This window comes from Astyanax mexicanus, chromosome 4, assembly GCF_023375975.1.
Source record: "Astyanax mexicanus isolate ESR-SI-001 chromosome 4, AstMex3_surface, whole genome shotgun sequence".
Classification (NCBI taxonomy): Eukaryota; Metazoa; Chordata; class Actinopteri; order Characiformes; family Acestrorhamphidae; genus Astyanax; species Astyanax mexicanus.
In genome coordinates this window covers 21020001-21042201 of record NC_064411.1, presented here as the reverse complement: position 1 = coordinate 21042201, position 22201 = coordinate 21020001, and the positions used below count along the sequence as shown (strand labels likewise).

Genomic DNA, 22201 nt, shown 5'->3' with positions numbered 1-22201 from the left:
TCAGTATTTGGTGGAAAAACCTTTGCTTTTAAGAACTGCCTCAAGCCTGCGACCCATGGACATCACCAAACTGTTGCACTCTTCCTTTGTGATGCTACTCCAGGCTTTTATGGCAGCTTCTTTCAATTGTTGTTTATTTCGGGGGGATTCTCCCTTCAGTCTCCTCTTGAGGAGGTAAAATGCATGTTCAATCGGGTTAAGATCAGGTGACTGACTTGGCCAGTCTAAAGTTTTCCACTTTTTCCCCCTGATGAACTCCTTTGTCTTCTTTGCTGTATGTTTTGGGTCGTTATCCTGCTGCAAAATGAAACTCCTGCCAATTAGTTTGGTAGCATTCCTCCTTACATTGGCAGACAAAACTTGTCTGTACACCTCTGAATTAATTTTGCTGCTACCATCATCAGTTACATTATCAATAAATATGATTGAGCCTGTTCCAGAAGCGGCCATGCATGCCCAAGCCATGACATTACCTCCACCATGCTTTACAGATGAGCTTGTGTGCCTTGGATCTTGGGCCGTTCCCTTCTTCCTCCACACTTTGGCCTTTCCATCACTTTGGTAGAGGTTAATTTTGGTTTCATCAGTCCATAGAACTGTGTTCCAGAATGTCTGTGGCTCATCTCTGTACTTTCTGGCAAACTCCAATCTGGCCTTCCGATTCTTGCTACTGATGAGGGGTTTGCACCGTGCTGTATGTCCTCCATAAGTCTGCTCTCGGAGTCTTCTCCGAACAGTGGACTGGGATACCTTCACCCCTGCTCTATGGAGGTTGCTGGTGATCTGGCTTACTGTAGTTTTTGGGTTCTTCTTTACAGCTAGGACAATTCTTCTCTCATCAGCGGGTGTTGTTTTTCTTGGTCGACCTGTTCGACGCCTGTTGCTCAGTACACCAGTGGTTTCTTTCTTTTTCAAGACATTCCAAATGGTTGTGGTTGCTATGCCCAATGTTTTTCCAATGGCTCGGATTGATTTCCCCTCTTTTCTATGTTTCAGAATGGCTTGCTTTTCTCTCATAGACAACTCTCTGGTCTTCATTGTGGTTTATCTTCTTTTACAAAAATTTTACAATCTGTATAGGTTTAACCAAAGCCAAGAAGGAGAGTAGTCATGCAGACCTTTTTAGTGCTTTAACAAACAACCTTAATTGCAACACCTGGTTAACGAGAAACACCTTTCAGTCACATGTTCCAATAGTTTTGCTCATTTGAAAAATGGGTGGGTTTCAAGAAAGGGTGGTATGTCCTGATTGGTTTATCACATCTGATGAAAACTACTAGGAAATAAAAGTTGAGATTCTGAACTTTTATGTCATACTAACCTTTTTGTCTTAAATCGAAATGACTTTGGTGCACAACAAAAATAAGGGATTCTGTCTTGCTGTTCCAAAACTTTAGGAGGGGACTGTATATATATATAAAATTATGAATCTTTGAAATGAGCTCTGGCTATAATTTCAGCATCAGCTCACAGTAGCAGTAGCTAGACCCTCTCCCTACAGGTCTGGTCAAAGCCTGCCTCCCTTCCTTGCTCCCTCTAATTTCCGCTATTATCCATTCTTCTCTCTCCACTGGAACTGTTCCTGCATCATTTAAAACTGCTGCAATAACCCCAATCTTAAAAAAAATCTGGTGATGACCCCACAAATTTTAATAACCTACGGCCAATCTCTAATCTACCCTTTATCTCAAAAATCCTTGAGCTCTGTCTTGCAACAACCTGTATGAACAGTTCCAATCTGGATTTCGCCCTCTCCACAGTACAGAAACCGCGCTCATAAAAATCACTAATGACCTCCTCATGGCAGCTGATTCCGGTTTACTTTCCATCCTCATCCTTCTTGACCTTAATGCAGCATTTGACACCATTGGTCACACCACACTCCTCAATAGACTAGTTTCCATTGGTATCACTCAGACTCCTCTAAATTGGTTTAAATCATACCTCACCACCCGCACTCAGTTCATTCAGCTCAAAACTTTTACTTCTCTGCCTTCTCCTGTCACTTCTCCTATTCATCATTTATCTCCTTCCCCTTGGTAATATCTTCCGCAAATACAACATCCATGTCCACTGTTATGCGGACGACACCCAGCTTTACCTTGCCACCAAACCCACCTCTAATCTTCCACCCTCCTACCTTACTGACTGTTTGGCTGAAATAAAATTATGGTTCAATTCAAATCTACTAAAACGTTCTCCTCCTAGGCACAAAATCAATTCTATCCAAAACCAACAGTCTGTCTCTTAACATTGACAACTGTTCCGTCTCCCCCTCCCCACAGGTAAAGAGTCTGGGTGTCATCCTGGACAGTACTCTTTCATTTCAATCACACATCAACAACATTACCCAGTCTGCCTACTATCACCTCCGCAATATAAACCGTCTTCGCCCTTCTCTTACTGCTCATGCCACTGCCATTCTTGTACACAGCCTTGTTACCTCTCGATTAGACTATTGCAACTCTCTTCTCTTTGGTCTCACCAATAAAACTCTCCATAAGCTTCAACTGGCCCAGAATTCAGCTGCCCGTATCATCAGTAGAACCCCCTCCTTCCATCACATCACTCCTGTTCTCCAACAGCTCCACTGGCTCCCAGTAAAGTTCCGTATCAATTACAAAATCCTTCTGCTCACCTTTAAGGCCATTCACAATCTTTCTCCACCATATCTCTCTATATCTCTCATATTCCCTCCGATCTTCCTCCTCCATCCACCTTACCATCCCCACTGCTCGCCTCACCACCATGGGGAGCAGAGCCTTCAGCCGCTCTGTTCCCCAACTCTGGAACTCTTTACCACCTCATATCAGACAAATTAACTCACTCTCACAATTCAAATCCACACTCAAAACTCACCTGTTTAAACTTGCCTATTCCATCTGATTGTTTTCTCTTTTTTAACCTGTTTTTTAAATGTTGTGTATTTTGTATGTTTTATTTAATGCTTATTTTGCACTTGTAAGGTGTCCTTGAGTGACAGAAAGGCGCCTTAAATAAAATGTATTATTATTATTATTATTATTATTATTATTATTATTATTATTATTATTATTATTGTGGGCAACGATTGTACATATTATCACATGTATGTATCTCTTGCTACCTATATTTATTTTTACTAGAATACATTTCTTTATGTGCATTGTTCATTTTAAACGCTCTAAAAAACAATTTAATGCTCATCAATAAAAGTGGTTTAAAGAAGCACACAGAAATACATGGTTTGGATAGTGGACAGTGAAAATCAAAGGTGGGCAATATCGAGGATATCACCAGTGCTTACATAACACTGATCCAACTGTACATTTAATTACAGGGTATAAGAATCATTCATAAATAAATGTTTAGTTGGATGATTTGCAGAACAAACACTAATGTACAGTATAGAGTATTATAGAGTATTTGAAAAGCAGTTTTTAAGAATCTGTTACTGCTAATTAATTTTGAATGTCTAAACAAGGGAATAAGTATTGTCAAGTCAAGTCAAGTCAAATTTATTTCTAAAGCACATTTAAAAACCACAAGAGCTAACCAAAGTGCTGTACAATACAGACAGAAGTTTGAGCAAAACATGTATAAGACTCAAGGGCGTAGGAGCGGGCTTGATATTGGGGGGGACACATTTGCCAATATGAACCCAAGCCCACTCAATAGTTTCCTAGAACAACATTTGTGGAAATTACTTTTAATTAAAAGTAAAATATTATTATAAGGTGATTTTACAACCTAAACATGTTACTCCACATTACAGCTACTGTTGTTAGAAAAATTATGCAAGCAATGTCTGAGTTATCACCTAATATTTAAAATAACAGATTATTATTATTGTTATTATTATTATGTATTGGCATGTCAATTCTGTTGTATATTTACATTTTCTCCTGCACTTTTATTTTTTTCTACTGAGAGCTCTTCTTAAGATGGTGTCCTTTTATGTAAAAGAATGTAACTTTACGTTTCATAGGGACTTTTATAAACGTCAGGACATGTGGTCTTACTGTGAACTACAAATGAACAGAAGTCACGTTACAGCAGTGTTTCTCAACCCAGTTCTTATATATTCTACTGCATATTAAAACTGTTCTGCATATTCTAGAGCTTCCTCTGGTGGATATACATGATTAATTTAGGCTCCATAGGGGACTAAAGGATTTTAACAGGTAAACTCAGTAAATGACTGTTTATTAGCTGATCAGGTGGAAAACACTAGTTTAGGGCAGTGATCGGGGTTAAGTAACTGCTTTAAACTACCAATTTAAAGTACTGTACGAAATTCTGGCGATCATCTACATCCAGCTTCTAGATAACTAGTTAGTTAAATCAATTTTCGTTCATTATAGCTCACAGTAAGTCCTGTAATCCTAAATGAATAAACAGTTTGAAAATTAAAGTGATTAGCTGATCAGGTACAGGGAAACATTACATATATATTTTATTTTTTTCCTTTAACCCTGACTCCCAATCTAGCTAATTCCAAAGATAAGCTTACACACTAACACAGCTGCAGTTTATTAATCACAGTGGGGTTAAACTGTGTGCTGATTCAGAGACGTGTATTTTTAACCAGCTATCAGAAACATATCATCACAGTTGAAGTGGTTAGCCTATCGTTACCTTTCTGTTAGAAAAATCTCCGTATATTCATATCTGTTTTAAAATCAGCTGAAGCTGCTGCGTCCCGATCCCGCTGCTAAATCTCACAGCGAGGGGGCGGGGCTTCCCCAACAGCAAACTGCCTCTGCTCCGCGTGCCGCAAAACCAGCAAGCTGATTGGCTGTTTCTACTGAGAGGCGTGACTTAATTCCTGAACCGGCTCCGTGATTGGTCCGGTCTGTCTCCTCATTAATAGTACAGCTGACCTGAGCGAACTGATATCATTTTTGGGGGGGACAAATCCACCTGTTTCTAATATTGGGTGGGACATGTCCCACCCATCCCCCCCGGTTCCTACGCCTATGCGCAGGGACATGAAGTCCGAGATATTAGACAAGCTTGCGCAGGCCATTTTTGACATCAAAGCATATCCTGATGCAGGGGAGATTGCGTCAGTTGCATCGGCTCTTGTACATAAACATCCATGCCTTACTGAACCTGGCACAGGTTCTGGTTGGGATGGCTGGGTGATGAGCATTAAATTCAAACTTGGCAACTACCGAGCGAAATTGCGGGATGCCGGATGCTCAGAAGTAAATGTCAACCGCAAAAGAGAAAGTGGTGAGGCGGAAGGGCTCAAGGCCTGCATGAAGAAGTCTAAAAGAGCAGAGGTCAACTTTTTACCTGATCACCCAGTAGGCCAGACAGATGAATCTCTTGAGAAAGAGTGGCCATGATTGAAGAAACTCTGAAAAAGAGGATGGATGCATTAACTAGCTGGCTAAATTTGGTGCATGACTAGCTAACCTAGGTTAACTAACTAGCTTAGCTAACTGCCTGGGTAAACTATGGAAGCCCATTCCTGCCACCTAAAAAAAAAAAAAATAATAATAATTTTACTATTAAGTTAACTGCTATCTCAATATTTTGAGATACTAAGTCATTATTTTGTTATACTATCTCAATATTTCGAGATATTATCTCATTATTTTGAGATAGTATGTCATTATTTTTAGATACTATTTCAATATTCTGAGATATTGAGAAATATTGGTGCTTTTAGAAGAATCATACAATATCAAAATAAGCCTCCGGAGAGATTAGATTAATTTAATAACACACTGGACTTCTATTTTAGTGTGTTAAAGAGAGTGGCTGTGGCTCCGACTATTCTGTATGGTATGTATGTGTATAATTGAGCAGAACAGCGATGTGGAACTCAATTAGTCAACTCCTTACTGTTACAGCAGAAAACAGTTCACAAAATGACGACGTAGTATCTCAAAATAATGACTTACTATCTCAAAATAATGACTTAGTATGTCAAAATAATGACTTAGTATGTCAAAATAATGAGAGCAGTTTACTTAATAATAATTAAAAAAATGTGCTGGATTATTTTTACTTTTTTAGGCGGCGGGAACATGCTTCCATAGTTTACTCAATAGTTTAATAAAATAAAAAAAATGCATAGATAACCCAGTTAGTTAGCTATCTGTGAGAGTAGAGTGGCGTGCTGGAGATAGAGAGTTAAGGCAATATATTTTTAAGATTTCTCATGTTTAATTTCTTCTCAAATTTGTTTTCAGAACCAAGAAACTGCAACAAGTTTTTTTTTTTCAAGTTCTTGCCACCATCTACAGGGATGAGAGAGAATATTCAAGGAAGATCTATGATGTTGGCAACACTGAGCATCTTATTGAAACAGCATCGGCAGAACAACTTGGATATGCTGTTGTGAGAATTCTAAAATTCAACCCACAATTTCAGGAATTTATTGACGTAGATAGGAATGTAGACATCAGGAACTTAGATAGATTCCAGCTGTTCTTATCATGCAAAGAGACTGAATCATCTCAACCTATGGCCACTTCAGTGTCCCAAGCTCAGGTATTTACATTTATATTGTATTACTGCATTTGTTTTTTTTTGTTTTTTTTTAGAAAGTACATTTAGTAGATGCTGATTTTCTTTGTGCAGCATACTCAAGTTTCACAAGAGCATGAAAAACTGAGGTCCATTTTGGAAAAGAAAGCACCAGAGACACTTGATGAACTCAAAACCAAAGGCACTGTGACAGAAAAAGCAAGAATAAAGCTTGTTAAATTATGTGTATCTGACCTGGTGGAAAAGCATGGATTGTGAGTAAAACAAACCACCTTTTTAACATATTCAAGAAAAGTAAAAAAAAAAAAAACAATACAGCAAATTATAGTGGCTTGTATAACACTGCTAAACTACAGCTTTATATTTAAGTTTTGAGTTGGTTTTGTTGTTCTTCTATTAATTACTTATCCAACAAGTACTGAAAAAGTGGCTCTAGCAAAGAACATCATCGCTGTCTTCCCTGAGAGTCCAGGTGGATGGAAACGGGGAAGGATTTGTAAGTACATGCTTTGGTTCTCAGTTGTAGATTGTACAAAAACATATTGATTGTTTTTAAAATTGGGCATGATTCTTGCTCATGCATGTTATGTTATTTATGTTGTGGTTAGCTTATGTAAGGATAAGCATCTGCTCAAATTTAAATAATAATAAAACTGCTCTTCAGATATTTTTTTTTTCATGTCAATTAGTGTATTTGTGTACATAAATTAAATCTGAAAACTAGAGATTGAAACAAAAAAAAATTTAAATCCTTAAGACTAACAAACGCAACAGTGTCCCTAGCATCTTTTGTAAATGCCATTTTTTTTTCTTAATTTTGTACTGCAGTTAAATGCCAAAAGTAAAAAGTGAAGTGGCATCTAATTATTTGTATTTTTTATGTGATTTGTTTGGTACATTTCTCTTAGCTTTAGTACAACATTTGAAAATATATAGTTTTTTTTCCAGAGATGTATGTTATTCTTATTTATTAACAACATTATCTTACCAGTAGCTGCTCTTACTGTTTTTTCTGTTATGCTTTTGACTTTTTTTTTTTATGCCAGGAGCACTTTTACGATCCAGATTCTCATTCTGGATTTTTGGAAATGAGACTGCGCAACATTCGTCGAAAGCTAGAAGATGGTCAGCGGCGTTATAGGTCACACAAACGACGCTGTGAAGATGGTCCTAATCCGGAGATGGAGGAGGAAGATGGTAGTGGGACAAGTGAGTGGATCAACTTGATGAAAAGGCTCAGGCCTTCTACAGACAACATTTCATCGATCAAAGCAGCAATGCAGAAAACCTTCACCTGGCGCAGATCATGGATAGCCAAACATTCCCCCTCCCTGTCTGAAATCTTTGAGGAATACCTACGCTTCTTGGATATGCCAACTCTGGTAGGTAAATTACATTTTGCTTTTTCATTAGGGCTCACTGTCAGTTTTATGCCATGTGTAATGTAAACAACTTGATAATATTGTTAAGGGTTATTATATAACACCTTTTAGCTGAAAAACATGTGCACTCATGGAGGTGATATGAATTTCTCAGTCAGTTAATTTATGATAAAAGTGAAAAAAGGTCTGTGGCCTGTTTGGAACTCAGTTTGGCAATTTGTGTGTTATAGCTGGTATTATGTACCTAAATTAAAATGTCTCATTTTTTTGTTTCTTAAAAGCTTGATACAGAGTTTGGTAAAATGTTTGAGGGAAAATGAGATTTGTTCTTAAGAAGGGAGGCTACCATCATTCCCAAGTTGAAGGCAATTGCCATCATGGAGACAGGTGATCTTGCATCTCTTAAGGACATGGAAAACCAGAATGAAGGTATATATTTTCAAATATAACTCTCATTAGATTTCACATATAATGCTACAGCCTCTGTGTAATCTTATTTTATTTGTGTCTGTGTCTCATTTTCAGATGAGAAGTGTTACACTATGCTTGTAGTCCTTACACATCTTCTGCCACCAGTTGCAATGAGTCGCTGTTGAGTGAAGTTTGCATTAACATTCCTTGTTGATTTTGTTCCAGTAAGTCCATCTATCGATTTGTCTGTCTATCTAGAATAATTTTATTATAAGATACATTTTGCCTTTTTTAGTAAACAAATAAATCATAAAGGACATTGAAGGTGGCTGATTTAGTTTAATCAATTGTGAAAGTATGTAATTGTGTACATGCTTATTAACTGCAGTAACAACTGATTAAACTCAAATTTTGGTTTCTTTTGTTTGGTTACATTTTAGGCTGGAAGCAGCATTGCTTCTCTTTGTGATGTCTGTCCTTCACAGACCCACCAGCCCCAGCTAATCTGTGTTGGAAATCTGAGGGCTGCCGCAAAGCAACATGTCATCATTGGAAAGAGTGACCGAATCACTGTTCCCCTTGAAGAAGGACTGACATCTGCTGTGGACAAGCTATTTAAGCTCTACTGGGTGTGTAACCTGGCCTATCCATGTCAGCTAAGCTCCATGTTCTGCTTCTTTGAACACATCTATGACATGCCTCTCTCAACTAGCCGGAAAGCTAAGGTACTGAAGCTCATTTCGAAGCTTAAAGCATCACAATTCACAGCATAATGTACACTTGTCCAGAATGTCGACAGTCACAATTCACAGAAGTAAAGAAGCTAATTTGGCATCTTCGTGAAATACATGCATTGTCAAAGGGACTGAACTTCATTCTTATTTGCAGCCAGGATGGTTGTCCAAGGACTTACCACAACATCAAATCATTTACTAAGCATCTTTACAGAGATCACCAGTTAACATGTACCACCGTGCACTATTTGTTACTTCACATACTGTACTTGGCCTAACATATAGAACAGGTAGTGTGCTGCCACTTAAAACCAAACACTGTGGAGAATGTTTGTTTGGTGAGATAATTCACATCATACCACGGGCTGATGCTGAGTCCTTTTTGATGTTTATCTGGATTCTTTAAATTGAGTACTTTGATGAGCATTTTTATGCATATGTCAAGCGAACTAATGACTATGAAATGATCAGCTTAGATGATGCTTCAGATGTTAGGCCTCTTGATGTACTAGCCATTTACAACACAGACAAGCTGTACTTGAATCCAAGATCCAAATTGTTTAGCCTCACGTTTTGTAGTTCTGTTTTTATAAAAAGGGAATTTTATTTCTGTACTGATGTTCAATGTTAAATTCATCAGGTTTTCTAAAAATACGTGAGAACAGTGAACAATTGTGACAAATTTTATATGAGCTATGTTTTATACACCCGTTTACTGTTTGGACTTTTGTTTTTAGGTGTTCATTATCACAAAAGACAATGAATTAGTTACAAGCATGCATGTTTTTACATTTAAAATATCTAAAAAACATCGAGTTAATTTATTACTTATACCAAACGAAACTGTAACATTTTAAATGTAAAAACAGTCATGTTTGTTACAGTTAAAAATCAAACACGTGAATGTTAATTCATTGCTAATTCCAAAAGAAAATTGAACCATATATAGGCATGATAATAAAAATGGAATTGAATTAATTTGTTTCATGCTTTTTTTAACATATTTGATACATTATCTTGATTATGCATAATCAACACAAGTTGTGTAAAAAATTACACATTTGTGAGTTCATTAGCCTGACACATTTAGTGTGTAAAATTGGATTACACACTGGATGTGTCAGAATCAACACAACATGTGTCGTCTCTGAGCACACTCCCACAATGTGTTAAAATTCGACACAGTCTGAGTCATTTTTGACACATTTCTTTTTAGAGTGTACGTAAAAGACTTCCTAAAATCAAACTTGGGTAAAGGGAGGAACTAGAAGAGTTTGTGATACAGAGAGGAAAAAAGGAGGAAAAAAAGAAGCGAGCCAGAGCTCAGGGTAAAAGCTGGCATACATTTATTTTTATGCAAACTAAGATCCAACACTGAGTGACTGTAGACAGGTGTTTCAGTTTCATTGTCCAACCCCGGTATGTCTTAAATGTGTCTATAAACTGGGTATAGGATATATATGATATCTCAATAAATTTTATAAAACATATTTTCTTTTTGTTTGTTTTTTTTTGTTTTCAGCTCAGAAAGTCATTTTGTTACATTTGTAATAATACTTTTCATTAATTTAAGTAATGTCTTTTTGTCCACAGATCTTTCAGACACATCCCATGTAAAAATGTCCCCAGAGCTCGTCAAGCTAGTCATACGGTTAGCTTATTAGAATAGGCAGCAGTGACTTCATTTAACTCACAATAGAAAAAAGGGCAATTCTGTTTATATTCTTTTTCCTAAAGTTCATATTAATACTTGTAAAGGGTTAATCATTTAGTGGGTGTTAACATATGAACAGCTCAGGCATGAGGGATTGTGGTAGCTGCCTACCGTTTCATACACAGCCAGTCTATCTCTGCTCTCTCCTACTGGTATGCAGATTAGCTAAGTGTCAAACGGTCAGGTTGTTACCGTCATTTAATGGTCCATATTATGTCAATTTACATTTGAGATTTGTAGGTATAAACATACACATATTCACACATACACACACAGCCTGCTTACCTGTTTTTGATGTGTCCATTTTTGTAGTTCCACAAACTGTAGTTTATTTTTTTCACCTGCATATCCGATTAGCCTAAATTTTACCCTGTATATTTAATTCCCAGCGCCAGAGAGCTTTATTTTCATGATAAATATTTCTTAAAACTGCATTGACACTAATGTGGTGTTGTGTTCGTACATGTAGATCAGGTGCAGCAGTGCTGCTGGGGTTTTTAAACACAGGGTTCAAACACCTTTTACAAGGTAAAATTCAAGCACTTTCAAGGCCCACTTTCAAGTTTTTTTCAGCATATTTCAGTAAAGTGGAAAATTAATGATAACGGTGATATCTCAAAACTGTGATTCAGCGATAATCAATATATTGCAAAACTATTCTCCACACTTCACAGCGACTGAGCTACTGAGAAAAAAAACACTTCTATGTAAGTAAATAGCAGGAGTTATGGATTTATTGGTGTCAGTTTCACACAAGTTAAATACCAATGTTCTCAAAATACTGAGTATCTCAACATAATGTGTATCCAATAAATTTCGTTCCACTTCACGATTGAAAGATTATTGATCTACTGTTCGAATTATGATGTATCTGGCATGATACGTCATAAAGAAGAAAAGGAGATCCAGTCCAAAATTGTAGTTCCATCAGATTTTATTCAAAGAATCTTCTGAGCAAAACAGTTTTTTTGGATACATCAAAAATTGAGTAAAAAGATTATTGAAAATTGAATTGAAATAAAAAGGTGAAAATAAGAGGAAAACCCCAAAGGTGAGAAAAGTTGGGGTTTCCAGAGTTCTCGGCTGTGTGAACAGGACCTGTGGCTCTGTAGTCCCTCTCGGGAGAAGCTCTCCCGCCCAACTCTACTCTTCTTCCTAGACAGAGTCTAATAAAAACAGGCATTCGCCTGGCCTCAGTCTAATAGTGTGTGAGGAGGCTCCTCACACCCCCCGGATCCTGATGCTGATAAGCAGTTATTCATCCTATACGTCAGCCGAGAACTCGGTCACCCCAACCTTATCAGACTATAGATTACATGTACAGAAACTCATGGTTCTGCTGGAAAAAATCAATCATGCTAAGTTGCAAGAAAAACGGCCTTGCTTTGAGCACAAGGACACAATATACATACATTCTAAGTCACAATGTGAATCATCATGAATCGTGCTAAATGCTTGAATAACATACTGATTAAGTGAAATGCTGATTTAGTTACACACAGATTAACCCTTTAATCAATGAACAATGAACATAGTAAGGCAAAACTCCTCCGTATTCTTACACACTTGTTAATTCTTCACAAAAAAAACAAACAAAAAAATCATATATTTATGTTTGAAGCCTAAAATGTGGCAAAAGTTTGAAAAGTTCAAGGGGGGGCCGAATACTTTTGCAAGGCACTGTATATAGTGGTTGCTTGAATGTATGTTTGGCTGTGTACAAAAGCTTTTGGCTAAATGCTTAAGTTGAAAGAATAGATAAGATTGCAGATCTTGCAATATAAAAGCCTTTTATTGAATCACATAGATATGAATATGAGTAAATACATAAGGTGATGTAAAACAACGATAATAGCTGGTACTGGATAAAACAATCAATAAAGTAAATGGATTAGATATTTTTAGTACCTTTAGAGATATAAAAAAAAACCTTTAGCAAAACGATACCAAATAAGGAAAAGATAACAGAGTATATAACTTTAGCAACACAACACAACCAAATATCCCTGTAGATTAACTTGCAGATTTTTAATCAGACTGACTGAACCATAGACCAATGAGAAAACCAGTAGAGCAGGGGTGTCAAACTCATTTTAGCCGAGGGCCACATTGGCATATTGGCTGTCCTCTGAGGACCAGATGGAACTTATAAATGTAATAAAATGTAACCAAATGTAATATAAAATGAATGTAATTACTCCTTAATGTTAAATAACTCTCAATATACTATTTATTCAATCAAATATTACAGTTGCATGGAAAAAATGTTTGCTTGTTGCTCTATTAACATAAATCCTTTTAATTTGTCATGTTATGAAATCCAAAAACTCCATCAATCAAGAACCAAACTAGTCAAGTGAATAGAAATGACATAAAATACAAGATACATTAACTTTGATCAAAACGTTTGATACTGAAATAAGGCTTAATAAATATAAAATTAAAAATTGTGAGCTGTTAAGAACATGTGATAGATTTAGCAGTTCCTCATACAACCACTAGTCGGAGCTGCAGCAGCAGCACAAGCCCGCAGTCTTTACTGAGTCAGAGCTACAGCCCAGCCACGGGCTACAGGGCTCAGCTCAGCCAGTCTGGAGCGTTTTTACAGTTTTTAAAATTCTTCTGTGTAGAAAATAAAGATTTTAACCCCACTAACCGGATAATACAGCTCTCTACAGTTCATCTTTCAGCCCAAGCAGCTAACAGCAGCAGTTTAGAGCAGCGTCACGGAGTCACTGCTCGGATTACATTATAAACAGGTCAGTTAGCGCGCTGCTAACCTCAGGATGTTTATAACTACGGAGTTTAGTGAACACACCACGGCTGCAAGGTTAGACTGTTGAAGGATACTGAAGACTATTAAAGGCTATTGGAGGTTATTGAAAGGGTTATTGGGGGCAGAAATCAGTAAAGGCTGGTTAGATAAGTGATTCACGTGCTCCTCCTTTGCTGAGGTGAAACTGTGACTAGCGCTGTCACAGTGATGTTTATTAACGTCATTAAAACAGATTTTGTCAGCTATTGTCTTATAAATATTTACACAGAACTTATATCTCTCCTAACAAGCGTTTATTTTGGTCAGTGACACTCTTCGTAACACAAAAGTCATACCAGTCTTTCGCCTTGAAGCACAGCCGTCCGTCTGCATCAGCTTCTCTTTTTCTGGACATTATGGGATAAACGTTTGTATGTCTCAATTCCACCCGCGAAGTTACGCCTTCCCTCCGGCAGGGTTTCCACATCAATGACTACACTGCCGTGTAGTGGCAGTAAGCCGTAACTTCGCGGGTAATACAATCAAGCATTGTGGGAAATGTAGTTTTTGGTCAAAGAACGCTTCTGACCTATTTATTATAGACACTAAGATCTTACAAGCTCTCGCTTGGATGTGGCCACATTTGGCCCGCGGGCCTTGTGTTTGACACATGTGCAGTAGAGGGAATCAAGGATCCTGCAGTCTTACTGCTGCATAGCCTGCTGAGTGTTGCTTTCAGTATGGAAACTACAGCTAGACCGTTTTTTTTTTTTTTTTTAAACTCTGAAAAGGATTTTGTTGGCCTTTTGTTGCAAGCTAAGAATATTCTCTACTCCTAAGAATACTCTACTCCTTTAAACTACGACATCTAAATTTTAAAAGACTAAGTAATGCTAATCTAACATCTGGAGCAAACACTGGCAGTGCCCTCGCTCCAACTACAAACGTGGAGTGGAGGAAAAAATAAAGAAAGTTTTTATATGTAAACAATTGAGAATGTGTTAAGGCTGTAAATGACATAAGTTGACCAAATGATCATTTCCTACTTATGGCAAAGCATATTCAATTTTTAAACCTAAAAATGTCCCAGAATGATAAAATCCTCACTTTTGTTTATTATTAGTTCTAAAGCTAATGCTGAGATTTAATATACGATTTTACTCTGAGCTAGCATCATCGCTTTACTATTTATTCAGCATATCACTGAAAAAATTGTAAAAATGTATGTTCCTAGTTTATGCTGTTAGTGGTACCATTTATGATTCTGTGTGTAAAAACTTCTTAAAACACAACACTAAGTGTTGAAGAGCTCTGCAGGCATTAACTAATGTAGGTATACAAACATACATAAAAACACAGCATGAAATTCAGTAAACATCATCTCTGGATAAGATTCATTTTTCTGAACCTGTAAAAAGCCATTTTTAAATGAAGTTCTTGTAACAGAGTGAAGATTTTGTGCATGATGAGGTGTTTTTGGCTGTCTGAAAGATTTAAGGTTTGCATTTTTTATGGCAGAGGAACAGATTTGGGATACTTTTCTATCTTTTGTGAATGCACTGATGTAATATAAGTTCACTCTGTAAAGTAAAACTCTTCCCACAGTCTGAACAGTGATATGGTTTCTCTCCTGTGTGAATGCGCTGGTGCAGTTTGAGATGACTCTGTGTAGTAAAACTCTTTCCACAGTCTGAGCAGTGATACGGTTTCTCTCCTGTGTGAATGCGCTGGTGATTTTTGAGACTACTCTGTGCAGTAAAACTCTTCCCACAGTCTGAGCAGTGATACGGTTTCTCTCCTGTGTGAATGCGCTGGTGATTTTTGAGTTTACTCTGTTTAGTAAAACTCTTCCCACAGTCGAAACAGTAATACGGTTTCTCTCCTGTGTGAATGCGCTGGTGTATTTTGAGAGTACTCTGTTCAGTAAAACTCTTCCCACAGTCTGAGCAGTGATACGGTTTCTCTCCTGTGTGAATGCGCTGGTGTATTTTGAGAGTACTCTGTTCAGTAAAACTCTTCCCACAGTCTGAGCAGTGATACGGTTTCTCTCCTGTGTGAATGCGCTGGTGATTTTTGAGACTACTCTGTGCAGTAAAACTCTTCCCACAGTCTGAGCAGTGATGCGGTTTCTCTCCTGTGTGAATGCGCTGGTGTATTTTGAGAGTACTCTGTTCAGTAAAACTCTTCCCACAGTCTGAGCAGTGATACGGTTTCTCTCCTGTGTGAATGCGCTGGTGATTTTTGAGACTACTCTGTGCAGTAAAACTCTTCCCACAGTCTGAGCAGTAATACGGTTTCTCTCCTGTGTGAATGCGCTGGTGTTTTTTGAGATTCCTCTGTTGAGTAAAACTCTTCCCACAGTCTGAGCAGTAATACGGTTTCTCTCCTGTGTGAATGCGCTGGTGTTTTTTGATATCACTCTGTTTAGTAAAACTCTTGACAGAGTGCTGATGTTTCTCCATGTCGGGACTTGGCTCCATCTGTCTGAAATGTAGCAAACAATTTCTGCGTTTTCAGGAGATTCTTCTGGATGGCTTGTGCTTCACCTCTTTCAGCAGTTTAACACTGCTATTTATTAAATATCCTGGTTGTTTATTCTGGAAAAACAAAGAAAAAAAAAATTGTGTATTAAAATAAAAGCAGGTCAATTAACCAAAAATAACTACCTACATTAGTTACACTATATAGAGAAAACTACTGGGACACCTTCATACTACAATAAAGGCTTCAGTACTTTTATCCCATTATAAATTCACAGACATTTTAATATGTAGTTGTATCTTGACTGTCAGCAGGCTGCAGCTGCAAAATGTATGTAGCAGAAACACTGCTGCTGTCCAGCACTGAATACAGTGTTATACTACTACTTTAGTAGTATCACACTTTACACTATAATCCATACTACTAAAACTTGAAGCTCGGCTGCGCTCCGGTCCACACCTAGAACCTCCCGCTATGAAGCCGAGCGGAGCGCAGTGCGACCGAACCGAGTTCCTCGATTAGGCTCGGCCCTGATGCAGAATTTTAGATTTTAGATGCAGAATGAGCACACCTGATGCTTCCACAAGTGATTAAACAGGAGAGATAGTTGAGCGAGGCAGGTCTAATTCAGTGGTTCGGCTTTCAAAGGTCTGATAAACTTCAGCTTGCTCCCAATTGTGCCGGAAAGTGGAGTTGAAGCACTTATGTAGTTTATGTTGTATCTAAGTTATTTATAGTTGATATAGGTTTGTTTATTTGACGGTGATATCGTGTTCCTTTTATATAAATGAAGGCTTTCTGCATTCTTTATCCTGGATGAGGCACTTTTGTTTTGATCTGTTAAATATGTTTACAAAAGGATAAGAAGCTCTGCCTCTGTTGTAATGTAAAGTTATTTATATTGGTAAAATGTAAATAGGTTATTGGTTTGTGTTTGACAGAGATGTCATGTTTTTATATTGCTACATGCAAATAAAGGTGAGCATTAATTCATTCTGACCATTTTTTAATTTCTAAAGTATTATACAGTTTTTTATGAGAGGAGGCTTTAAAGACAGTAATAGGTACAGATTTCCATTGCAGGGATTCCTAACAGTTTTTCTGAGGCCTTCCAAATATTTATATCGATATCGAAATTATATTGTATCGACCGAAATTAAGGAATGTATCGTGATATAAATTTTGGCCATATCGTCCAGCACTAGCTGTAAATATGTCATACTGCTCTAACAAAGTGTATCTCATTTTATCTTATAAATATCTTTGTAATTTTCTGACTTGCAGTATATCTCTACCCCTCACCTTTTATAATCAAATATTTAGTTTTTCAATACAATAATTTCAGTGACCGGAAGCAGAAAAAGCCTGTATTAAATGTATATGCTTGACGAAGAGTCTCGACTTACCCCTTCCTGTTTTATGTTCTAGAAATTAGATAATATTACTTTTTTTATTCAGGTGTAGGACCATTTATGGGATCATTTATCTGCATACAATCACAGCTCCAGAAATGACATTAATCTGTTTTAATAAGGCAGTATGCCATAAAATATCGTAAGAAATAATGTTGCCACTATTTTTGAATATCATGAACTATATTACCCTGAAATATGGAGCCATATCACCCACCCCTAATTATCACATTCAGGGTAGTACTTTCTTGCTGTTTTAAGCAAAAGAAAAATTCACACTGTTTTCATTTCCTATTATATATCTTCTAGAGACATTTTATATATGTATATGTCCAGTATAATTTATTTTACTTTAATCCTGCATATATGGAGTGCATTATTACCCAGCAAAAAGCTACACATCAGTGCGGGCACTGTGGGCAGGGGCTAGCCCATTAAAATTCCAAACAGGCCCAACATGGGTTTTCTGTGGGCAGCCTGTTCATTGGCTGGCCCACTCAAATCCTATAAAAGGCCGCTGTGGGCTAGCCTAAACTGGTCCAGTGCATTAATGCCCCTGTAGGCCCAGTGTGGGAATTATTTGGACAGCCAACACTTTGATGCGCCCACACAAATCCCAGACAGACCCACTGTAGGTCAGCCCACATTCAGCCTGCACCATTTCACACCCTGAAGGGCCAGTGTGGGTTATATGTGGGCAACCCACACTCTGGCATGCCCACACAAATCCCATGCAGGGCCACTGTGGGTCAGCCCTAATTCAGCCTGCACCATTTACTCACTGTAGGCATTGTGGGTTATATGTGGGCAGCACGCACACATATGTGAGCATGCCCACACAAATCCTATGCTAGGTTACTCTGGGTCAGCCCAAATTTACCATACAATATTTTACAATCTGAAAGTTTGTGTCATAACAAGTTCATATGAAGGGTATCTGAATATTTTTTATTGTTTTTGTCTGTGAGAGCTAGGTAGATTAGCTAGCTTAGTGGATAGGAGCAACACTGTGTGAAATGTAGTATCAGCTCTGAAAGATTTTCTAAACCAAAAGTGGAGAAAAATCAAGGTACCACAGCAGAGTTGTGCAGAGACCTTTGGAGGGGCACACACACACACACATAGTAACATCTCATATTTTTCAAGACATATACTGTATAGCTATACATTTTTATTTATAAAAATATTTTTATTTAATATTTTGGATAGCTACGAATTTGCTCCATGGTGCTGATTCATAATCTCACCTTTATTATTGGTAGTGCTGATAATAAATAAATAAAAATATTAAATTATAAATGTATTTATGCTTGACTATACACTTTGTGTAAGCCAGCAAGGTTATAAAAGTTACATATTTTTTTATTTTTGCATGTGATATTTAATTGTGAGGATCATGTAACCAACGAATTCACCCCCCCTCCCCTCCCCCCTCCCCCTCCCCCCTCCCTGCACGTGCCTTTACCACAGAGCAACGATCAAGCTTAAAGGCAAAGTCAGTGAGTGACTTTGGTCTATCAAAGTGACTGAAAGGTAAGTTATAATTTCTGTTCTACTATACGCTTTTCTATTTTTTGCTAAGATATGCTAATGTGGTGCTAATGCAGTTACCACTCTCAGGTTATTGTAGCATTATAAGGGTAGCTATGTTGAAGTTAGCATTGTGCTAAAAAAAAGTTAGCATTGTCCTAAGTTAGAATGAGAATTTACCTCACATGTAAATAACACGAGGGGCTCCCAAGTTGGCAGCTTATCTCAGCTCTTGGAGAAAGACTGCTGTTAAGTAAGTTAACTTTATATCCAAGTATGTCAACAATAACCAGCTAAGGGAACAATGGCTTGCTAAGGGAAGTATTAAGGGAAATGGAAAATGGAAAGATATCCACTTAAGCTAAGGGAAAGATAGCCAGTTAAGCTAAGGGAAAGATAGCCAGTTAAGCTAAGGGAAAGCTAGCCAGTTAAGCTAAGGGAAAGCTAGCCAGTTAAGCTAAGGGAAAGCTAGCCAGTTAAGCTAAGGGAAAGCTAGCCAGTTAAGCTAAGGGAAAGATAGCCAGTTAAGCTAAGGAAAAGCTAGCCAGTTAAGCTAAGGGAAAGCTAGCCAGTTAAGCTAAGGGAAAGCTAGCCAGTTAAGCTAAGGGAAAGCTAGCCAGCTAAGCTAACGGAAAGCTAGCCAGCTAAGCTAACGGAAATATAGCCAGCTAAGCTAAGGGAAAGATATCCAGGTAAGCTAAGGGAAAGATATCCAGGTAAGCTAAGGGAAAGATAGCCAGTTAAGCTAAGGGAAAGATAGCCAGTTAAGCTAAGGGAAAGATAGCCAGTTAAGCTAATGGAAAGCTAGCCAGTTAAGCTAATGCAAAGATAGCCAGTTAAGCTAATGCAAAGATAGCCAGTTAAGCTAAGGGAAAGATATCATTTTAAAAAGTTTTGGTATTTTTGTGAACCTGATATCCTGATATCGGCCACCTCACGTTTATAGAATGTAACTACCAGTCACACACAGTGACTGTAAAGGCTATTTATGTTTCACCATGAATAGCCTGAAGAAATTCAAATTCAAATAACTATCACTATATAAGAATCACTGTAATCAAATACAGTCTGCAAATTTCTCTAAAATTAAGCATTGTACATGAAAAGACACTAACAGATGTAGTATTTACCTGACTGCATTCTCATATCTCTATATTATCATTTTAAGAGGCCGTGAGAAGATCAATCATGCCACCACCAAAGGATGCAGAGATCGAGCAGGTTGCAAAGGTTTGGCTTTAGAATTCACGGGACCGTTCAGGTGGACGGAAGCATCGTCTCATGCAGTCTCTTCAAAAAAATAGTTAATTTATGATCTATGCTATATTAATGCATAAACAATATTCATTTTTGATATTATGATTAACTATATCTGTTCTATTTATGTAAAGTACATCTATTTTCTCCTTCATTATTATTGCTGTGAGATAAAAACCTTAATGCAAAAACTAATGTTATATTCAATTAGAATTTTTTTGTTACTGGTTTGATTGGGATGACATTTTGGTTCCAAGTCTACAAGCAAGAGGAATAAAATTAATAATAGAGATCAGGGGTGGGTTTCCTGAAAGCTTCGTTACGCTAAGAACTTCGTTAACTCGTACTTAAGATTGATCGTTAATTAAAGAGTGTTTCCCAAACCCGTGCGTAACTAAAGTACTACGTAAACTCGCTCGCAGATTAACGAGTGCCCTCACCCAGTCGTTATTCTTAAGAGCTTCTTTAGGGGATCTCTACTTGCAGTTCAGCACCTTAAACACCAGGGACCGCCAATTTTGAGGGTGAAAAATTATAATTTCCCTGGTTGAAGCAATTATATTCATATATATAATTATATCATATATTATATTATATCATATATTATATTATATTATATTATAATGCCAACTTTGTCTGTGTAGTCTAACTGGGCATACTGGAATTGACCAATCAAACCCATAAATTATTAAAATTCAGATTCCTGCAGATGATGCTCACGGTCTAAGCAAAGCTGCAAAGTCACCAAGTCCGTGGATTCTGTAATCAGGCTGTTATGTGGCATACACACACTTATATACACTTCCCACCAGCCCGGGAATTACAGCACAATACAATATATTTCCATGCTATTGGGAAAATTCCTGGTACTGTAGGTCCGGTGCAGGGGACGCCTGCAGTGTCTTTACTCACACCTACACGTATTGTAAAGGGTATCGGTGAATGTGCAGGTAATATTTAATATTATTCTTTATTTAGGTGCTTCTAACCAACATTGTGGCCGTTCATCTGGGCAAACTCTGGGGTGTGTCAGCGCGCAAATACATAAATACCAGTCAAAAGTTGACACGTCTCATTTTTTATTTATTTATTTTTTTTACATTGTCGATTAATGTTAAAACTATGAAAACAATTAATTGACGCATATGGAATTATCTAGTTAACAAAGAGGTGCATGGCCTTTACAATCCCCTGACCTAAACCCAACTGAGATGTTGATTTAGGATGAGCTGGAGCTTTACAGTGTGTGTGTGTGTGTGTGTGTATATTGAAGAGTTAACGTTTATTATACCTTGGGTGTGTTGACAAATATCCTTCAATAATGATTACTTAACTTTAGCATCTATAATTACATAATCATTGTGTGAAACCTTGTATTTTATATGCATTTATATAGAAGATTATCCAATCCTCACAGTGTATTTTATACACATTTATATAGAAGATTAACCAATACTCACAATATATATTCTTTACACATATAGTTAAACTTTGCTTGATCAGGCATGTAACTAACACAGACTCTATTATATGACAAACCCACATGATACATAAGGCATATACTAACACATAGGATCTATTGTATGGCGGACTAACCACGCGCCACTAACACATTAACATATAACATATGAAATCTATTGAGTGACTGGTGTAGCTCATGCTTAAGGCATTTTGGTCACTGCATGATCCTAACTAACGGCCATCAATCATCGGCTGGTGCACTCTGTATGAACTAAATTGATACAGAGGAGGCTCTTAGATCAAAGCGGCCTTCTCTGTGTGTGGGTGCCTCCCTAAACCTGCAGCTCTTCAAAGCGGGGAGTGACGCACACGCACACAGATAATGCCACAATGTTCAGTTCTGGCTGGACACAGTCAAGGCCAAGCACTAGTGGTCCGGTCAGACACGTGAAACGGATTACTAACACATGAAATTATGCATGCTAACATGAGATGATTTTAGCAACGCCTCATCAGCAGGTTTCACGTCATTTGGGGTATAAACATGGAGTCAGATCAGAGGGGGGTCAGAACTTTTACTA

The 22201-nt window shown here is 37.5% G+C and overlaps 3 protein-coding genes across 4 annotated transcripts in view; 2 read left to right on the top strand and 1 right to left on the bottom strand.

Moving 5' to 3' along the window:
- Window positions 1-22201, top strand: part of LOC125801328 (zinc finger protein 239-like) — a 157917-nt gene that overhangs the window by 100864 nt on the left and 34852 nt on the right. The gene's annotated exons all lie outside the window — the stretch shown is intronic.
- On the top strand, window positions 6209-8185 carry LOC125801737 (uncharacterized). The gene is made up of 5 exons (XM_049478983.1): window positions 6209-6486; window positions 6577-6737; window positions 6900-6979; window positions 7549-7865; window positions 8147-8185. The coding sequence occupies exons 1-5, from the start codon at window positions 6460-6462 to the stop codon at window positions 8183-8185; spliced, it is 624 nt and encodes a 207-aa protein (XP_049334940.1). The 5' UTR covers window positions 6209-6459.
- Window positions 11323-22201, bottom strand: part of LOC125801387 (zinc finger protein 239-like) — a 13713-nt gene continuing 2834 nt past the window's right edge. The window contains exon 2 of the mRNA XM_049478022.1: window positions 11323-16076. Within this exon, the coding sequence (XP_049333979.1) occupies window positions 15021-15959 (939 nt within the window). The 5' untranslated portion in view covers window positions 15960-16076 and the 3' untranslated portion in view covers window positions 11323-15020. The remainder of the gene's footprint in view (window positions 16077-22201) is intronic.